This window comes from Catharus ustulatus, chromosome 1, assembly GCF_009819885.2.
Source record: "Catharus ustulatus isolate bCatUst1 chromosome 1, bCatUst1.pri.v2, whole genome shotgun sequence".
In the NCBI taxonomy this organism is placed as follows: domain Eukaryota; kingdom Metazoa; phylum Chordata; class Aves; order Passeriformes; family Turdidae; genus Catharus; species Catharus ustulatus.
In genome coordinates this window covers 142,587,373-142,608,190 of record NC_046221.1, presented here as the reverse complement: position 1 = coordinate 142,608,190, position 20,818 = coordinate 142,587,373, and the positions used below count along the sequence as shown (strand labels likewise).

Below are 20,818 nucleotides of genomic sequence, written 5' to 3'. Positions count from 1 at the left end.
GAATTTAGGATAGTTGCAGATATGGCATTGATGAGTAAAAGGGAATGAAATCAGGAAAATTTTCTTGAATGAGTAGTCCTAAGAAACTTAAATCTTAAAATCAAGTGTCCTACAAAAACAGGAACAAAAATTATTACTGCCTGTCACATATCAAGCAAAGCATATGAACAAGCAGTATTTTAATTTTTTCATAAGTTATCTTCTATATTTTTTTGAAAAATAATGAAAAAGAGTGAATAAAAGTTTGCATCCATTTTTATTATTATATAAATTATTAAAGAGTGGTAACAGATTTCAATTTACACAATATTCTAATATCAAGGGTCAACAAATTTTCAAATTGTTTCATTATCCTTTATACACAGAATCTGGGTTATAATTTTCTTCATGCAATGGTGACAGAGTATGATCTTATATATTCAGTATAGATCTAAACTTCTGAACTCGCCCCACAGACCTCATCTCCTGAGCCTTTTTCTATCTACATTCTCTGTCAATATCAGGCAGCTTGCTCTGAGGTCACCTGTCCCATTTTGGAGCACTGCCTTGAACACTGTCGGTAATACTACAATTCAAAGGAAAACAGAATAACCTCATCTGTGCTCCATTTCAGACTCCTAGAATGAGTGTTTGCTGTAAGATTTCTCAAGATTCTCTCTGAGACCAAATGACACTGCTACAAGATATATGAAGCGTTTTTACCACTGGAAGAATTACTCTTGTTTATTAAGAGGAAGGGAGTGGTTTCAGGGGAACTGCAGAGAAAATAGGAAAAAAACATGGAAGGAATGTGAAGGGGAAAGCTGAAGAAGCAGAGGGGGATGAGGGGGAGACGTTCTTGGTGATGTACTGAAAGGAGACATTGCACTAAACATAATGAGAGAACTGGTTGTAATCAAATGTCTCAGGATGTCCTTGAGGGAACAGGGCATTAATGCATAGGAAAACACACTTCCTTGATACTGTTATTAACAAATACTTCCCCCCTCGCCGCCCCAAGATGCCAGGATTACAATGCAAACTTGATTTATTTTTTTGGTTTTTTTTTAATTTTTCTTTTTTTTTTATGGTATAGGTCTTTTGCAATATGGAAATTGCTGGAGGAGGATGGACAGTTATACAACACCGAGAAGATGGAAGTCTGGATTTTCAGAAAAGCTGGAAAGAATACAAAATGGTAAGGTGAAAAATGTGCAATAGCTGAACAATCTATGTAAGTTCCAGACTTCAAATCCTACTTCCGACTGACCTAAATAGATAATTCTTCCCATAGTGATGTAGTATAGTCCTGCAGTCTTTCATGAACCACCTTTCTCCATGTTTGTTACTTTTGAAAACACTTTTTACTTAGTTAGTTGAGCATTATTTTCCCTTATTTAGAGTTTATTTTGGATCAGTTACTGAAATTAAATTGAGATGAGGCCAGAATGCTGCTGTCTGTCTCTCTGAAGTTTTGACTTGATGTGATGTTAAGAGGTAAAAGGCATGTGATGGTGTTTCTAAGGCAGGAATGTTTTCAGCTGAGAGGAACTCATTCAGAATTTGGAACACCTCAGATAGGAATAAAAATTTTCATTCTGGGGATTATCCCAAGTCATACAGCACCTCTGCCAATCAAGTTAATGTTGATGCTTCAAATAGGATTACAAGAAAATAAATAACTTACCAAATTAAAGATGACATTACATCAAGCAGGCTATTTTCCCTTTGGCAACTCAAAAAAAAATTACTCCAATCTAAATAGCTTCTCATTTTTTTCTTTCTCTGCCTGATCAAACTTTCTGATGGAGTTCCTTTCTCTGAGTCCCTGAGGACTGGCTTGGATTTCAATGACATTCCTAGGGAAGTTTTCAGCACTGTGTTATCAGCCTGACAGAGGAAAAGATTTTTTTAGAGTTTTTGAAAAACACTAATGAAAAGAGAATTTTAAATGTTTAAAAATATAAACAAGTTCAGTTCAGTAAAAATTTTTATAGAAAAAGGTTTTGTTGTAGAACTTACAATTTTAGAAATAAACATAATATCATATTATTAAAAATATATAATTTTGGATTCTATTGATGCTTTGTTTTCAATAATTTTATATTTCTTGAAAGTATCATTTGGGTCAGACTCCTGCTCCTATGGATAACTAGAGGATATAATCTATTTCATATATATATTCGTATATATTTTTTAATTTTATTTCATAATATATATTAACTAAATTGATATTAAAATTGCAAAAGAAAATTTTAATAGAATTATGAAATTGTAAATCTATTTTAGAATTCATATTGTTTTAATTTAGCAGAAAACTTGAAAATAGTTTTACTCGATTTTGGTTCAGAATCAAATAAAATATAAAGCATCAAATTGTTTTGGGGAACCAAAATTTGAAGATTTCATCAGTATTACAAGTGAGGAAATTAGAATTTGTATGTGCAACTTACATATGGACTTTTTAAAATTTATACGTATCACATCAATGATTTTCTCAGTTTTTATCTCCTGAGATTTTCTTAGGCAGTGTAGTAAATAAAGCCCTTTGTAAAGTTTTTCTATGTAGCCTTTTTTTTTTATATATCCCTTCACTTGGTCATTTTCCTCCAAATTTCCTTCCCAATAGCGTGAATCTGTACAGGATTAGATTTTGTTGGTTTTGTCTAATTTAAGCAGTCTGAATTAATTTTGCTTCTTTTTAGGAATGATGCAGTATTCTAAGGGATCATTTACTGCTATCAGATAAAAAGGATCCCTCTTGGACTTTTATTGACAGATTATCCCATATGTAATGAAACAAGATGGGATTCAGGCTTGCTCTGCTTCTATGAACCATTTCACAAAGTAGCAATCTTAGGCTCCCTTCTCTGGTTATCATATAACACCAGTGTTGAATGTAGAATGGTAGACGATGGTGATTACTGGGATGTCTGAAAGCATCTGAGCTTCAAGGCAATAGCACCACTAACTTAATTCTTGGTTGCTCATGGAGGGTGTGTGGGTGTTTGTTTTACCACATCCCCTCTCCTTCCTGACATCTCCCTGGAGTTTGTTCCAGGGGAAACTGGGTAGTGTGGTGGGGGAACACGATGGCACTTAGGCTCATTGAAGCAGTTGAACTTAAAGTGTGTGCTTTCTCAACCCACAGCTCAGATAGAGATTTCTAGTTTTGTTAAAAAATTCTTCATGTGCTTATGTCTTATTGGGGCCCTAAAGCTAACGGAAATAATATCATAATATAATAATAGCAACCATAGGTCTCGGGGGCTTCATTTATTTTCAGTGCATTTAGTTCTTATTGGAAAGAAATTTGGAAAACCCTTGAAGTTTTCCAAACTTGCCCTATAAGCAAGTACTGATTGCCAGCTTCTGAGCTGGACAGGAATTCAGGCCACCAGCCTGCACTACTGCTAAAGCCCTCTCAAGTTATTGGCTGTTGCAGTGTTAGGAGGCCACTGCACAAATGTTCTGACTCTCAACAGAGCCTTACAGCGCTTACTTGGGAAGGGAGCACACGGAGCAGCCTCTGCAAGGGTGACAGCACTGCTGGGTTACACCAGACAGCTATGAGGCACTCCTTGTCTTTGCTGCAGTTTCACACTGCTGCCTTCAGCTTATACGGAGCACTTCAATTCTGTTCTAGACAACAGCAGAGTAAAAAGGTTTAGAGAGAGATAGGGCAGCCATAAATCTTTTGAGTAGGAAGTATATAAATTGCTCCTCAGTCAGTGACAGCTCAATAGTGGTACTAACTTTTCCTCCTGGTATTTTTTTCTCCATTTCTGCTTGCATTCAACCTCCACTCTGTAAAATATGGTAACACTTCCTTTGGCATCTAAAACAGCAGCTAATAAGTGCAAAACCTTTTCTGCAGATTCACTGTTATGCAAGATTTGTTATGTATCTTCTTGCTTAGGGGCGTATGTTCCCAGTATCCTTTAATTTTCTTGTTAGTCTTATGGTGTGAAGTGTAATTTGTACCTTTGCTTCTAAGAACTCATTTGGATTAAGGAATCTCTTGGACCATTTGAGTTTTGTGCGTTCAATAGTAATTGGAATAGATTCAGACAAAACCCTACAAGCTCATCCTTCCATCCTTTCCTTATCACTATTTACTCCACCTGTTCTTTCACATTTTGCAGTGGATTTTCTATTATACTTTTTGTTACTTATCAGAAAAAAATTGAAATGGAATAACAAATAATTTCCTTAACAGCAGGTGAGATCTCCCTGAGGCAAGCATTTTTCATATTTTCTTGCCTGAGTAAATGTAAAACACTATTAAGAGTTTTGATCTCCAGAGAAGAATATTACTTAAAAAACTATTGCTTGCCATCTGCAAACCCAAGACCCTTTAGAAGGGGGTTTTCTGCAAGCTTTCTGTCCAAGACAGAGTTTCTGGCATTTATTAGGCAGTTATTAGCAATAATCAAATCTGAATAAATGGTTAGCTCATGTGCTAACTTGGCCGTGGAGACTTCTTGATCGTTTTCCAGTTTTCAGTTCTTGGATGAATGCACCTTTCCCAGTGACTGTCTCCATTTTTGCCAAATTAGGTGATGGAGTATTGGATTCCCTATTCTCTAGCCTTTTAGCATGTCTAGTTTAATAATTCCCATGAAGTTCTCTGAATTTATTCCACACTTGATAGCCCAACATTCACTATGAGTTTCCTAGGGGCCTTCTTTGGGGTCAAGTCTGTTGGGAACTTCCTCAGACATTTAAAATAATTTTTCTTACTTTCTCTCATTTGAGAAAAACTCTCAATAGGTATTTGAAATTGCATGCCTTAGCCAACTCACAGCAATCTTTTTCCTAGCCAGTTTTTTTCTATGCCTTAATTGCTACTTTCCACTCTGATGAAAAAGACCCCTATCACTTCTCTTAATCATTCAAATGTCATGAGCTAGATTAGGATCACTTGTACATAGTACACTCAAAGATGAATTTCTAAGCTTTGTGGCAACCACTTCCTACCTTCCTGACCAGCAGCTGCTTTTTCTTTTGGCTTCTTTGAGGCAAGAATGACGTTCAGCGCTAAATTCCACATTCCTTTAATTTCATGTTCCTGATTAATATCTAAGAGTCCAACAACAGTTCAGTGCTTAAAACAATTCTGCTGCCAATTGTTTCAGGAGTCATCAGTAGCATTTGTGTGTGCCTGAAGAGCACATCCAGAAAACCACTTCCATTTCTGTTGCATTTTTTTCTTTTTCTTTTCTCCTTAAAGCTGTTGAGTCGGATTGATGGTATCTCTGTAGTGCTGATATGGTATGACACCAGAGCAGGATAATTTATGCTCTTCTGTGGCTTAAATTCTTCACACACTGAGAGCCTGACCACGGAGGTACTCACCAGAACTTTCTCAGGAAGTATTTTTTGGTGCAATTCTAGTGGGAATTTACATTGTGTTGTCTGAAATGGGCTGACTTTCCTCTGAGCCTCTGTAAATTTAAGATATTATAACAAGTTTGGAGATCTGTGTCTTCTACTTACTTAAAAGACAGCTGAGTACACCTTTGGGCTTTAAATCTCAGATTTCCTTCTAGACATGATGGTTTTGACACATTTTTATGTACTTCCTTCAGTTCACCTCCGTAAGCAAGCTCTAGTTTGGTCAGAGGTCCCACCTATTTTCTGGAAGACCTTTGTGACAGTAGGGCTGCTGGTCACCTCATGTTTTCATGTCACTAGCCTTTGCAATTCCGACAGGCCTGAATTATACATAGGAGCTACCATTCCAATAAAGACTTTATTTTTCAGTGCCTTTTCAGTTCATTCTGAAAACTTCCAGATGTTACTTACATTATTTTTTTATTTGCAAACTGTTCAGCTCCTGGTTTAAAATATGGCCTCCTAATTCCTTTTATTCTCCACCTGTTGTAAGCCTTTAAGCCTGAAAATTTTAATTTCTTTTGTGAAAGTTTCAGTTCAAATTTCAAGTTCTGTTATCATTCTCCCTGCCCACTTTTCTTGTCTTTAAATTCTGACATTTCTTTTTTCTCTATTTTGTTTCAGAAGCAATGTCAACTTGCACATTTTTCTCATTAAAAATAGATATTCACCACCATTTATATTATGTTTCTCTTGAACAAAAAGACAAAAACTCAAGCTGATATTGTTTCCTCTAGGAACATTAACTGGTGATGGATAATTCTCTGTTGTAGTTGTGTCCATTTACAAATAGTGTTCAGGTTATATTTTATCCCCAATTACTTGAAGAATCAAACAACTACAGAGTTCCAACCCCTTTCAAGAATTAGAACATTATGGTCATTACTTTCTTTTTCAAGTGAGACAATGACTGCATAAAATGCATAAAGCACCTTTTAGAATTGTTTGTGTAAGCTTATTGATTCTGGTTCCACTATCTTAGTGCAAAATAACTTCAGATGTGGGTGGGATTCTAAACAAAAAATACATAAACCATATGGCTTGGCTGAGGAGAAGGTTCTTGACAGAAAAAAAAAAACCTCATAATTTGAAAACCCATACTGTGGGAACAGTATCTATCATAATTCTCAGTTTTTTAAAGCTAGATATTATGAATGAATTTTCATTTATTTTCCAGGATTATAACTATTTAAGGTATGTTGTGCATTATTATGGTCATGGAATCTTTACAGTTCTTTCACAGATAGATGTATCCCTGTGTTCTTTAAATGAGGGCTCAAATATGTCTTGTGACAAAATATCCTCATCCCTAAATTTTAGAGTAATTTTGATCTGACTCAAATAACATGCACAGATAACTCCCAAGCAGTGACAGGTAATGGGCCATTCTTAAATGACAGCTGGCATAGGGCTACTTTGGTGTTAGATCTGAGGCAGTTTCACTGTCAGCACAGGAAATTTTCAGAGCACTTTTCACAGATTCTTCTTCCCTCTGTGTCTTAGTGAAACACTTTTGAGGAAAAGAATTATTGGTTCAAAGAACCTAGGCAAGATTTTTGTAGATAACCTTGGAATAGGAAAGGAAGACAAAAATTTTCTGGAAGGAAGAGAACCTTCATAAAGCTATCTGTACAACATCTATCCACCTAGCTACTAGCTGCACATTAATCCCATAATTTCTTCAGCAGAGATGGCCTTGTGATATTTTTCCCTACCAGTAGCATGAAGCAGTTTATAAAGTGCTTTGTAATACCAGCTTGGTCCCTTCTGCAAAATGAAGGACTTGAGAACATGATGGACCTGTGAGAAAAGAAAAAACTAGAGAATGAATGACCTTGGGAAAAACAGAAGTTAGGTTTCTGTAGTGTAAACAAACCAGACAGGTTGGGAGTAGTGGTGGTCTTGAATTAATATGTTGAATAAATGACTTATAGGAGTGAATTATGATTACAGGGGGATAAAAAAGGCACATTCAAGATGTGCATAATTTTGTAACATCTAGCGACAAATTCATTACTTATGATAGCATGCTTCAAAATCATAAGTTTCTTACATCTGAAAATAAACAATTTTCATCAAGGGACTGGGATAGATGACATGGAAGTAATTTGTTTCTTTCACACATTTACCAAGTAAGTTGGATATAAGGAAATGATTTTTGGTGACTGGAATGTGTATTAAGATATTATGTGAGTAACGTCTTTCAGAGACCCACCCTTCTGTGATAAAGAATGGCATGTCATGCTGGTTTAATAAAAAGTCCCTTCTGACTGCAGCAGTTACTCAGATAATTGTTACTTTCATCAGTGCTATGAAAAGAGGCAGCATTTTCTCTGCTTCTCCTGAGATCTAAATCCAGTGTGTCCAGTAGAGACAGACATGATATTGAAGTGGTCAGAGACCATATTTCATTTTATGCAAACACGCTCATGAAACTCTTCTGGTCCTGACCAAGGCTCGTCTACAGTCTAAGCTTCAACACAGTTATGTAAGGGAGTAAGAATGAAACAATATTTGTCTTTGAGAAGGTTGTATTGCTGTATTGGGCAGCAGAGATGTTCCTACAAAAGGAAGCATCCTCTTTATTTTGGAGAATATTTTTGGATGTGAAATGAAACACAATTTTGTGTTGGTCCACAGTTGTGTTTTAAATGTACTCAGCACAGTCTTTACTAATCAAACATTACTGGATAACATCAGGTTCAAGAGCTGTGTTGACACATGGATATGTACTTGTGCCTCCTTTGCCACAAGTGCTTCAATTTAGCAGTATTAATTTATACTGATAAGACTCATGTGGTATTCCAAAGACTGTTGCTTAATACATTTTATATAATGATATCAAGATTTAGCTTAGTTAGGCTAACAACCTCTAGTAGATGACCATGAGAAAGATTAAAGTAATTAAAAAATGTTCTAATCACAAGATGAAAATGCTATATTAGAAAAACCCAGTGAGATTCTGTGAGGTTGCTTTTAAAATCTGTGACTTGAAAATACAGTAAAATTGCAGCAAAGATCTTCCCAAACAGCAGTTGTGTGCTCTCATTGTGGAACAGCATTTCTCTTCAGGGAGGAGCACCTTCTGTGTGATCTGGTCCATTTGGAACCTACTGGAGCAGCTCTTCACTTTGGTGCTCATGTCAAATTAGAAGTATAACTTTTTGACTCTGATGTCAGTCAGCTTCTATTCTTGTTCAGCTGTTTAGACTACCAGCTAAGTCCAAGCATGAGATTCAAAAACAGTCCATAAATTTGATGCATGCTCTATTTAGACAGATTGTGAGGCTGAAACTCAGATCGCCTCTCAAACTCATAAACTTTTGGTCTTTGCTATAGCAACTATGCTTCTAGACACGCTCATTTTTGCTACTTGGAATTAATCAGTGTATTTGGAGAAGTCCTACTTCCCAAAAGTTTTTAGTTTTGCCTGAAATAATCTTTTCTAGATTTTTTTCTTACATTTTGCATGTATAGCCCTAAAATTTACCATTTGTTTCATTGCAAATAATGAATCAGAAAGTTATTAGAAAGTTATCAGAAAGGTCAAAATTCATTTTTCTTAGAGCACAAAAAAACAGTTTTCTGTAACACATACCCGTGGGATGCTCTTACTTGGACCCATACTAAATGTCTGTGCATTCTTAGGACCTACTTGTCCTAGAGTGAAAAATGTGGTTTGGGATAGAGGCTCTCAACACAATTTGTCTCAATAAGAGTAATTTCACGATTATAAGCCGCACTGAGTATAAGCCACACCTCCGGGTGTCAGCAACTGTTCGTTCTTTGTCCATACATAAACCGCACCTGACTATAAGCCGCACGTTACAATACAGAGTGTGATAAAAGGTATCTATTCTATCACCATCTGTTGAGGGTGGGGGCAGTGATCCTTATCTCAATGGCAGATATTCTGCTAGTGGGCCATCCATTGAAACCAGGCAGGGCATTGTTCTTTATCTTTTCACAACCCATCCTTCCTTCAGCGAGTCATTTTCTGCTAATGGCCCATTGAGTCCCACTGTGGGACTGATAAAATTACTGCATCCCATTGGAAGTTGCTCCAACCAGGGGGAAGAGCCCAACATTTCTTACCAAAATAAAAACAGAGGTTTTGGGACACTAAGGGAGCCCCTTTCTCCACTGGACTCCAGAGGAAAACCGGATTTCTGCACATCACCACTGGACCTCTTGAGGGAAACTGTACCTTGCACAGGAGCACTGCTTCAACTGAATCACATCTGTCACTGCAGGAGGATGCAGCCACCATTTAATGGGACTGCTACCAACACCCTGCCTGACGGGGTGTCAGGTTGTACTCTAACTTTGTCAGGGTTTGCAGTTTGTTTCTTTGTAGTACTGTATTTCTATTTTAATTTCCCTAGAAAAGAACTGTTATTCCTAATTCCCATATTTTTTGCCTGAAAGCCCCTTGATTTCAAAATTTTAATAATTTGGAGGGAGGGGGTTTACATTCTCCATTTCAAAGAGAAGTTCCTGCCTTTCTCAGCAGACACCTGTCCTCCAAACTAAAACAGCAACTTTTCGTTCTTTGTCCATATATAAGCCGCACCTGATTATAAACCGCACTTTGGGTTCGGACCAAAATTTTAGTCAAAATGGTGCGGCTTATAATCGTGAAAGTATTGTACTCTCATATTTTCAGTTTCATGGTAAGGAAGTTAGATTGAAATCCAGGCCTGAGGAAGGTGTAGTGGTTGTTTTATTTGTAGGAAATGTGTGTAGGCAGCTGTCCAGGCCCCTTGCCCAGCCAGAGGTAACCTTTGTGTAAGGTTTGCACTTCATTCTGTCACTGTAATTTTTGTTCATGGGGAATTTTGCTGCTACTGATACTGTGTGTATTTGAGAAGGAAAAAGTAAAAAGTGAACCTAATTTCTGTATGCCTACTAACATATTTAGTCTAGAATGAAGTGCAAGAGAATTGCTGCAGATTATGAACAAGATTTTCAGGCAGATTATACAGATATTTAGTTCTTTATTTAATCCGACAATAGCTTTGTTTTCTTTTTAGTCTTTTGAGAAGGTATCTCTGGCTTGAATCTAAATATGTTTTTAAAACTTTCAAAAAAAATACGTGGTAGGATTCCCTAGGAAAAAAATCTGGATGGTTAGAATTGTTTTCCAATATTCTTTTAAGTCAACATTGATTAATGCATATGTCGTATGAGGAAAAAAAAGTAATTTCTATAAACCAAATCATTATTTCAATTACCAGAATGAATAATATAATGTGATGGGAATGAAAATATGCAAGTATACAAAAAAAGCATACAAACTCTTTTTAGAAATTATCTTCTTAAAGAATATCCATTCCACATTCACAGCTAAGGCAAAAGGAGGTGAATATTCTTTATTCTTCTGGGAAGTCACTGCTGCTGTAAAACACTGAATTATTATCTGCTTTATTCACTGAATTTTCTGACAGAAGATGAACCCCTAGGATATATTGGCTGTGTCTGGTTTCAATTTGTTTTGTCTATAAAAAGTCAAAGCTTCCTCTGAGCATTATCAGACAAAATAAATAAAGTAAGAGAGATAATTGTTTAATGAACTTGGAGCAACATGATTCAGGCAGAATACCCTCACAGATTTTGCCAAAGCTAATAAAATTCTTTTGCATCCTACTTATTATTTTTGAGTAAGTATCAACTTTATAAATTCTTAAGGGCATTTTTAAAACCAGTACTGAATTCTATTTACTGAATTCTATTTCTTTCTACTTATGGCTACATTAGTAATTTCAACTCTGTTAATAACCAAATTAAAATTCAAAATGAGTTGGTGTAGAACCCAGATGTCATCTAGAATAAATATTATAAAATCATATGCTTTCATCTTTGATTCTTAGTTCTAAGTACTTTAATCCATAAAAAACAAAAAATAAAATATTTCTCGTTTTTTTCTTTTTTTTTTTTTTTGCATAGGAGTTGGGCATTTTATCAGAATATACAGAATTTATGATATAGTTATACAGAAACAGAAAACATCTTTGCTTCATCCATGTAGTTGTACAGAAACAGAAAACATCTTTGCTTCATCCAACTACAAAAATGGATTAGCAATTGTCAGTAAAGTTCAGTATTGTGTTATTATTTTCTCTGAAAACGATTCTATCATGTTGACAAGAACAATCTGCTCTAATGTAGTATAAAACATTATTATTCCTCAATGAAAAAACCTGGATAAAAGAATTTACTCATTATTTCTGATTTTTATGTCTTATTTCAGATCAACCTTTGCCAAAATATGATCTTAATGCAATTTTCAGCAGCAAAAATACAATTTTCTTCTGCTTTTGAAGAATAAAATGAAACATTATAATAATCTATTCTGGGTCAGTGCAAACATTTGTGTATCCTTTTTGTGACTAATAGTGGAGAGACAAGAAAGCATATTATGAAAATATAAGCATATTTCCCTTCTATATTCTCCCAGCTTCCATAGAGGGCTAGTGAGGAAAATGAAGGAGAACTCTGAGAACCTTTGAAAATTACTGACCCTTTTTCCTATTACATTAAGCACTATTTTGGCAACTTAAAGTCTCTGATTTGCCAGCCATCCCAAAATATTATGCAAATTTCTAGGGAAAAGCAAATTTGATTATTTTTGGAATAAAATGTAGAGTTTAAAGTTTTAATCTCTTTATTTGGAAACATATAATGAACAAAATATAAGAAGATAATGACAAAATAGTGTCTCTTAGTAACTTTAAATGCAATTTTGGAACAGTGTTTAAGACCCACTGGGTTTCAGAGAGTCTTAAAATGTTGTTAACTGCAAACACATTCATGAAATGCAGATGTTCCTTTTCCTAGTGGATTGATAGCTGAGGATGACTTGGATCACCTCATGTAATTCCTTGGGTTTAGGCACCAAACTTTAACACAAATAATTCTGGAAGCCTTGGCTATAACTATTTGAATGTAAAACCCGAAGTGTTTGTTGACAGGGTATATATGTACTGGGAAACAAATATATTTAATAACGACTATGGGGCTGAAATCGATCACTCCTAACGTTAACTTTTAACACTGCCCCAAGGCATTCTCAAACCCAGATTTCTTGTCCTAAATCTTAGGCATCAGTCCATAAATGACAAGCATGGTCTTAGGCAAGGCTTTAGGCATCTTATCACTTGAGGCCCCACAGATTTGAGCAGCAGTATAAAACCAAATGGTCTGCTGACTAAAATGCTTATTTCTCTTTACTGAATTCTAATTACTGAACAATTACTGAATTCTCTCATGAACATCAAAATTAACGAGGTCTTCTTTTCTGAGGACTTTTTTCTTGTATCCCACACAGAAACCCCATTCTTATTACTGATAATCTTCTGAAACCCTATTATTTTCTAGGATTCTCTGTGGTAAAAACTTGAGTTCCCCCTTTATTTCCCTCAATCTCTCCCAGATGTCTAAGAATCTCTGAGGCAATATTTGCTCAGCATCTGCACTTGGCTGGCTGCTCTGTGTCTGCTTGTAGCAATTGGAATAGGCAACTGCTGAGCTTCTGCTTCAGCATTTCTCCCAGCAGCAACTCATCACAGAGACACCAGTTCTCTGAAATCTTGCTGAACTTCAAGTTTGTGTGATTTTTAACCAAACCTCAAAAGTGTTCAAAAATTATTTCACAAATATAGAGGAGAGGTGGGCATAACGATTACACAAGTTTGTTTTCCTAAGTTTTCTGAGACAATAAAAAAAAAATTGTATTTGAAGGTATAATTCTGAAATGTTCTTTGAAAGCTGAGGATTCTGAAGGTAAAACAAAAGAGCCAGGCACAACCATTTTCTTTACCAGCCTCAGGGTTGGGAATGGAAACATAAAATTAAATCACGTTTTTCAGGGTTTTTTTGGCTAATATTATGTCATTTTCTTCTGTACACAAAAGTTTACATATCCCATCAAAGTAGTAGTATTCTTGTAGTAGAGACAGTCTAAGTAAGATATAAACAAGGAGAACTGCGTAGTTATTAAGTCAGCCAAAGTATCTGGGAGAAACAGCATGCACGCAAGTCTTTCTTCAGCTTTGAAATATAGGCAGTAAACTGCAGACTAAATACAGGTTGGAAACAGTTGAGTTTGGCATAATAAAATTATACTTGAAGCAATTGCTGCCAGCTCTGTGCTTAACAGAAATGTACTGCTCTTCTCTGGTTTACATCCATGCAAGCTTTGAGTGCCTGTTTGTTTGTTTATATCTTTCTAGCCATATTAGGTGTTTAATAAAGTACACTGCTTCTCCTTTGGAACATTCCATGCTTCAGAGAGACGTTTTATATCCCAATTACTTCCTTGGTTTTCTTTTCATAAAAACAAGTAGTTTGTTTAAAAAGAAGTTACTTCTGTCAAGAAAAAAAGTATTTTTCTAGGCATTTCTAAATCTGAGTTTCAGTGTTGTAGCCCCTGATAGTAGGATTCCCTTTTTCATAACTAATGTGGTGGATTTCCTCATAATTTTTCTTTTTATATCTTTTGTTCCCTGTTGCTGCAGCTTCATTTCCTCTGGTCAAGAGAGCAAAGCACTTTAGTGATAGATTTTCATCTTAGTGCAATAACACATGTGAAAAGGGAGAAGGAGGTGAAAATTTGAAGAAAAAAAAAATTACTTCAGAATAATTATGTATGGTGTCTGGAGTTTCTATAAAACACATAAGGGATCATATAATGCTAAAACACAACATATGTCACATCCTGAATAGGCTGTAATCTAAATGAGATAAGATATATATAATTCAATAGACAACAGTTCAAAGGGGAGTCCCCTCAGCTTTCCTGCACTGGGAAAAAGGGAGAAAGAATTTTCTGATAACCTTCTATTAAAGAAGATAATAATCTCTCTTAAAGATGATGATGATGATGATAATAATAATAATGGTAATAATAATAATAGTAATAATACCTCTGTGAATAAGAAACCATGTAAACTCCAGGAAAATATAATTTGACTGATGTCTGAAAAACCATCCTCCACTTCTTCTTTCTGGCTTTAGGGAGAGAAACTTCCTGGTAGGTAGTATATGCAGAGCATATTTTGCCTTACTCTGAGAGTAGTGACAGTGACCAGTGGTGAAAGATGTCAGAGACAAACCACTAACTGCTCTGGTATGACACTGCCAAAGCTACTAAAACAGGAGACACCAGGTGTGTCAGTCAAGGGTAGGAAGACAAGGCATGAAGGTGGAAAGAATCAAAGGCATACCAGAAAACAGTGATAACTACAGAAATGTGTGCCAGCTGTAGAAAGGGTTCATACATGTGAGGAACAAATATTTTTGTGTTTTAGGAGCAATGCATGAAGCCAAATATGAATGCGAATGCTATCAAAGCAGCAAGTGAGAAATAACAGAAAGTATCATAATGGCAAACTTGAGGAGCAGCAGCTCACACTGGAAATCACATGGGTTCAAAACAGGGTATCACCAGTATTACCTGCAACCAGTATTTACAGTATTTCTATAGGAAATAGCCTACTGGAGAAAGAGGATTTAATGAAACAACATGCAGGAAAGGAAAAGCCAACTAATGCTATGCTCTCACATTGCAGTCTGAGACTTCTTAGAGATTTGCCACAGTCTACTGAATTTCATTTCTTGCAGAGGAAACACTTTTTCCATGAATATCTCTTGATGGTCTCTGAGCCAAAAGGCAGACATGCTTATTCAAAATATATTAGTGTACTCAGTTCAGCATACCCAAATGTGGCATTTCTTCTCAGCCTCTACTATCAGTGAGTCATCAAATATATGCTCAGGTAGGGTTGTGTAAACAAAAATGCATCCTGAGTAAAGTACTTTCTACTGTAATTATCTCTAGGAGCAACAAAAAAATGGAGGAATTTTTTTTATTTTTTGGACCAATCAAACTTTTAAGGTCCAAAATTTTTAAAACTAATTTTCTTTAGAAGTTGGCAACTGATATACCTATGCATTGCCTGAGTCAGTATTACCTGTGCTAGCACATGCCCTCTGGGGAGGCAGGATTTAAGCCTCCAGAGATGCAACTAATCAGGGCTGGAGCCACAGCAATACAATAAAGAAAAAAAATAGAGAGAGAGCTCTACTTTCAGTGTTTTCATCTCATGTTAGGAGTGACTGAAACATTATATAGAGAAGGTCGATGTCTTGCCCATGTGTCTCCCAGACACATTTCTCCTTATCTAACCTTTAGTCCCAAGGAAGTCTCTTGATTTTAACCCCTTTAAAAAAGTATGTGCTTTCTGGAAATAATCCAATCTTTCATTTAACTTGACTAGGAAATTTTCACAAGACCTTCTCAAAGACCCTCAGTACACCACTGTAAGCAGATCAGGGGATTTCTGGTTCCCATTTTTCCTATCTTAAGAAATATGAACAAGCACAGTCATGTTGTAGTAGTTCTTCACAAGTAAATATTATATTTGAAAATAATTTTTAAAGAGAATCTCTTTTTCTCTGTTTACAGAGAAAAAAATAAAAATGTAAAATGGACTGAAGAGTTCTCAGGTATGAACTAATAGTTTAAATAGAACAATAATTCTAATATATAATAAATAAGTTGATGTCATGAAATAAAACCTTAAATTTAATGTAGTAAAATATTCACTACAATTTAAACAACTTTTAAACCTGGAAGATGCATGAAGACATATGTCTAGGAATTGGTTTTGAAAATTAATTATACTTTTTCTTTCATTATTATTTTTCCATGTTTGAAAATGATACTGTTTGCTTAAGCAGAAATAAGATCATCTGAAGATATGAGATGTGAGGAGAGCAAGGTGACTAGGAGAAGAGCTAGATAACAAGGTTTTACACCATATTAAATGCATTCTAGAATATTTCTGTGTCAAGTATTCCCACTGAATGATGTGCAAATTCAGTATCATGCTGTTAATATCATGGACTTGCAAAATGATTTCCAGCTGATAACCTCAATTGGCCTTTCAAACACCAGTTGAACTGCTTGACTTTCCTACATCATACATATTGGTAGGACCATTTTGAAGACAGTCAACCTGGAACAAAGAAATATATGACCTGTAATTAGAATGTACAGGTAAAATATAATGATGTTTTCTTTATTGTATAAAGACTCTACAAATTACAATAATTACATCTAGTTATTTTGCCAATTTTTTCTAGGGTTTTGGTAGCCCATCAGGTGAACATTGGCTGGGAAATGAATTTATCTTTGCAATAACAAGTCAGAGGCAATATTCTCTAAGAATTGAATTAATGGACTGGGAAGGAAACCGGGCATACTCACAATATGACAGATTTCACATAGGAAATGAAAAACAGAATTACAGGTAAGAATCTATTGAAATTCTTATGACTCTGTTGAGTGATAAATATTGTTCATTGTTCACTTGTCAAATATGAGAAATTACAATAATATGATGCTGATTTTCATCAAAAGTGGATAAAGATTGTAAAACTAAAACAGAAAGATTTCTCATTGATGGAAGGATAGAGTAAACCTAACATATCTGAGAACAAGGGATCTATTAATTATGTTTAGTAGAACCGCTAAAAACTGTATAACTTTTATATTCAGAACCCAAAATTGATTGAATAGAAAAAAGATTTGAATTCTTCATTAAAACCTAAAGAATATCTCAGAAGATATACCTCAGAAGCAGAAGACTGAAATCATGCACATGAGAATAAAAGACCAAAAATGCTGTTAAACCATCTGATATTTCCAAACTAAAAAATTAGTGCAAATGATGAGGAAAACAAAAAAATGCTGAATCTTATTTTGAGGAAATTTAACACAAAAAATTTTCTTAATAACATTTTTCTCTCATACTTTGTTTTAAGATAAAAGCTTATTAAAAATAGAAAGAGAAACGACTTGAAGACACAAGAAATTTGGATAACCTAATTAGTCATTTGTATTATTTTTTAATAATTGCTTCATTTGAGCAGACAGTACAAAAAGAAAAAGAAAACAAAACCATAAAAATATCCCATTATTTATTACAGCATATGTAATTAGCATAAGACTCGGTAGAGAAACAGATATATTGTAGACTCAAACATTCAAGGCATGTGAAACTAGGCTGGTATGCAGATCTTTAAATTCAAGTAACGTGATTCTCAAAAATGCTGCCTGCCTCTCCCCAGTGAAATGGAGGTGAGAGCAATTTGCTCTTTCTGCTGACAGGACTGTGCCCAGGTGGGACACAGAGCAGTGCCCCTGCTCTCTGGGGCTTGTGGGGGCAGCAGTGGATGGTGTACAAGTGCAGACAATTCCTTCAGAAGCAATCAGAATGCGTTTGGCTCCTGCATAAAGCAAGGACTGTCCCTCTGCACACAAAGGATGGCTCTATGCCCTACTGCCTCCAGCAGGGCTGTGCCTGGCACTGCCCATGGAAAGCCATTTCCCCAAATCAGGAAAGGTGGAGCACCTATTCCGAGGTAGTTTTAGGCAAAGAATAAATATAAAATAAGGGAAATTTCTCAAAAGAGAAGCTATCAAGATTTATACAAAACATAAAAACAACATCATAAAAGTAGGGCCTTAAACATTGGTCGAAGATACTCAAAAGGAAAAGATGAGACAAATCCTTGTCAAATCAAGAAAAACGTTGAAGGGCAGTTATACATGGCCCAAAAATGTATGATGGATCAGAGGAAAGGAGTATTACTCAGGGGATGAATTAATATGACTGAACTTGTTAACAAAAACAGAATCTTTTTTTCTCATCTTTATCCTGAACTAAGGACAACACGTATTGTTGAGGAGTTGGAAGGCTGTTGAAAATTTAATATGTAAAAGCTCATGTTTAGAGAGGATTTCTTTTTCAGAAATCCTCTGTGTTTATTCATGATAAAATAGCAAGAGAATGTCTTGTTAGGGAAGCGAAGTTCTGGGAAGGGAAGGGAAGTCCGGGAAGGGAAGTTCTGGGAAGGGAAGTTCTGGGAAGGGAAGTTCTGGGCAGTTCTGGGAAGGGAAGTTCTGGGAAGTGCTGGGAAGGGAAGGGAAGTTCAGGGAAGGGAAGTTCAGGGAAGGGAAGGGAAGTTCAGGGAGGGGAAGGGAAGTTCAGGGATTTTCAGGGAAGGGAAGTTCAGGGAAGGGAAGTTCAGGGAAGGGAAGTTCAGGGAAGTTCAGGGAAGTTCAGGGAAGTTCAGGGAAGGGAAGGGAAGGGAAGGGAAGGGAAGGGAAGGGAAGGGAAGGGAAGGGAAGGGAAGGGAAGGGAAGGGAAGGGAAGGGAAGGGAAGGGAAGGGAAGGGAAGGGAAGGGAAGGGAAGGGAAGGGAAGGGAAGGGAAGGGAAGGGAAGGGAAGGGAAGGGAAGGGAATTATGAAAAAAGGAGATCTTTTGCAATATATATAATATTTTCTGAACATGGAAAAATATTTAAAATTGTAAATTCTTCTTGCTGATCAAGAAAATCAAAAGAGATGTAATTCTAACCTGTAGAAATTAAATCAGAGGGGGCATACAGCCCTCAAACAGTATAATAATGTAGAGTAACAGGCATAAATTCTGCTACCTGTGTCCAATTCACTTTTCCACAAAAATCAAAAGGAATTTAACTGAAGGCTATTGACTGCACTGTTGGTTCCTGTCTACTCCATAATATAAATTAAGGCCAGAAAGAGATCTGCTCACACTCTGTGGTCTCCTTATTGTGCAACTGAAGCTCTTCTGTTGAGGAAATGGGGAATCAATCTCATTCATACTTTTCTGGATTAAACAAAGGTGAAAACATAAAGAAGTAAAAATATCCATCTCTGTTAGCCCTTTGGGTTTCAAATTAATTCCTCTATTATTTTTGCTCAAGTATATTCGAATATTTAAAGAAAATAGCTGAGTAACATGGTGACAGTTCTGGAAATAATTATGCATAAGCCACATGCAAGTCTAAACTGTGTTTCATGCTAGACAAATGTACTAGTGTCTAGTCCAGACAAAATATATGCCCAACAGATATTTTGTAAACCAAAATTATGTTGTGCTATTTTACCAATTTTTACAGGAATGCGTTCTGTGACATAAAAACTCTTTATTTTGCTTGCCAACATCACTATCTGTGATAGCAGCAATTCCAGAAGGCTGGCTGAATAAAAACCTAATTATTGAGTACTAAACAGCTGGCCACCCTTCAGAGAATGCTGTTTTCCCTTTATCTGAGGAGCTGCCATTGAGGATTTAAATGATTCTTCTGAAGCTGAAAACCACAATTCCCAAACTCCTGCTCTCAGTGCCTTTCAGGCATTTGCCATGTTTGCTTTCAATACCTCAAACACAGAACAGCACACCTTTTCAAACTTTTGTAACTGTTATTTGAAATAATTTTACCAAACAAAACAGATACTGTCTTATTTTGGAAGCTTGTTTCTTATAATGACCCACATTAAATGTTCTTTCTGTTAGCAGAAATATATAATTGTAGACTGGCTAGATTCACATTAGTTTCAAATAACATAAGCTCACTAAGTAATAGTAACAGTAAAGAGAGAAGTTTCTAAGCTAGTCTGGGAAGTGGATCAAAAAATCTGAAATAGAAAAAATGCATTGAAATGAAAAGAAGTGGAACATTTTCAGTTTCACTATGGCAGTGCCTTGTATATTTGGAAGACATGAAAAAAAAAAAAGTTCCAGGTCTTATATTCTAATATAGTTAAAAAAAGAAGAGAGAGAGAAGAGAAGAGAAGAGAAGAGAAGAGAAGAGAAGAGAAGAGAAGAGAAGAGAAGAGAAGAGAAGAGAAGAGAAGAGAAGAGAAGAGAAGAGAAGAGAAGAGAAGAGAAGAGAAGAGAAGAGAAGAGGAGAAGAGAAGAGAAGAGAAGGATAAAAGGAGGGAAAAAAAAGAAAACCATGAAATGATAAAATCTGCTTGAGAAAATATCAAAAATCATTTTCATGTTGTTCTTCCAAAATCCAGCCTCAACATTACGCAAAGTTCAATTCAGTCTGGATAACTCCCAGTTGGTGATTTCAGAAGGGTCTGGTTTTTCTCTGGGCTTTTTGTATTTTCTTTACTACTTTTTATTAGTCTAAAGAATCTATTATTAAAAAAAGTAATTCTGAACACATGTAAGTTCAAATATACTTGTTTCTCTTTCAAAATGAGACAGCTCCAAGAGGTTTTCTGGGAAATCAGAGTAAAATCTATTTATCCCAGATGATGACTGGAAAGAAGGTTGAGATGAGAAGGTGGTTGCTGAATCAGTCGACATATAATCATAAATGATAACTGAAACAGAAAATCAAACATTGCACCACATATGAAATCTTTAATAACAGTATCTAAGTGATTTACATCTTTTAGAACATCCGTAGGTTTCTTATCTACACAAGATGACTACACAGAGACTGTAAATATGATGAAAATATCTGTCAGACTCTTTGTGACTGACATTGTGACAGGTAAAATCTCCATGCAGTAAGAAGAGCCAGACCTTGCAGATCTCCCATTTAGTGCAATGT

At 35.7% G+C, this 20,818-nt stretch overlaps 1 protein-coding gene across 2 annotated transcripts in view; it reads left to right on the top strand.

Moving 5' to 3' along the window:
• The window catches only part of LOC117009128 (angiopoietin-1), a 153,443-nt gene that overhangs the window by 101,860 nt on the left and 30,765 nt on the right, over positions 1-20,818 (top strand). The window contains exons 6-7 of one of the 2 annotated variants that reach the window (XM_033083349.1): positions 1,076-1,177; positions 16,522-16,688. In XM_033083349.1, coding sequence (XP_032939240.1) covers positions 1,076-1,177; positions 16,522-16,688 — 269 coding nt within the window. Of the gene's footprint in view, positions 1-1,075; positions 1,178-16,521; positions 16,693-20,818 lie in introns of those variants that run through there. The other variant, XM_042779424.1, reaches the window with a different exon arrangement.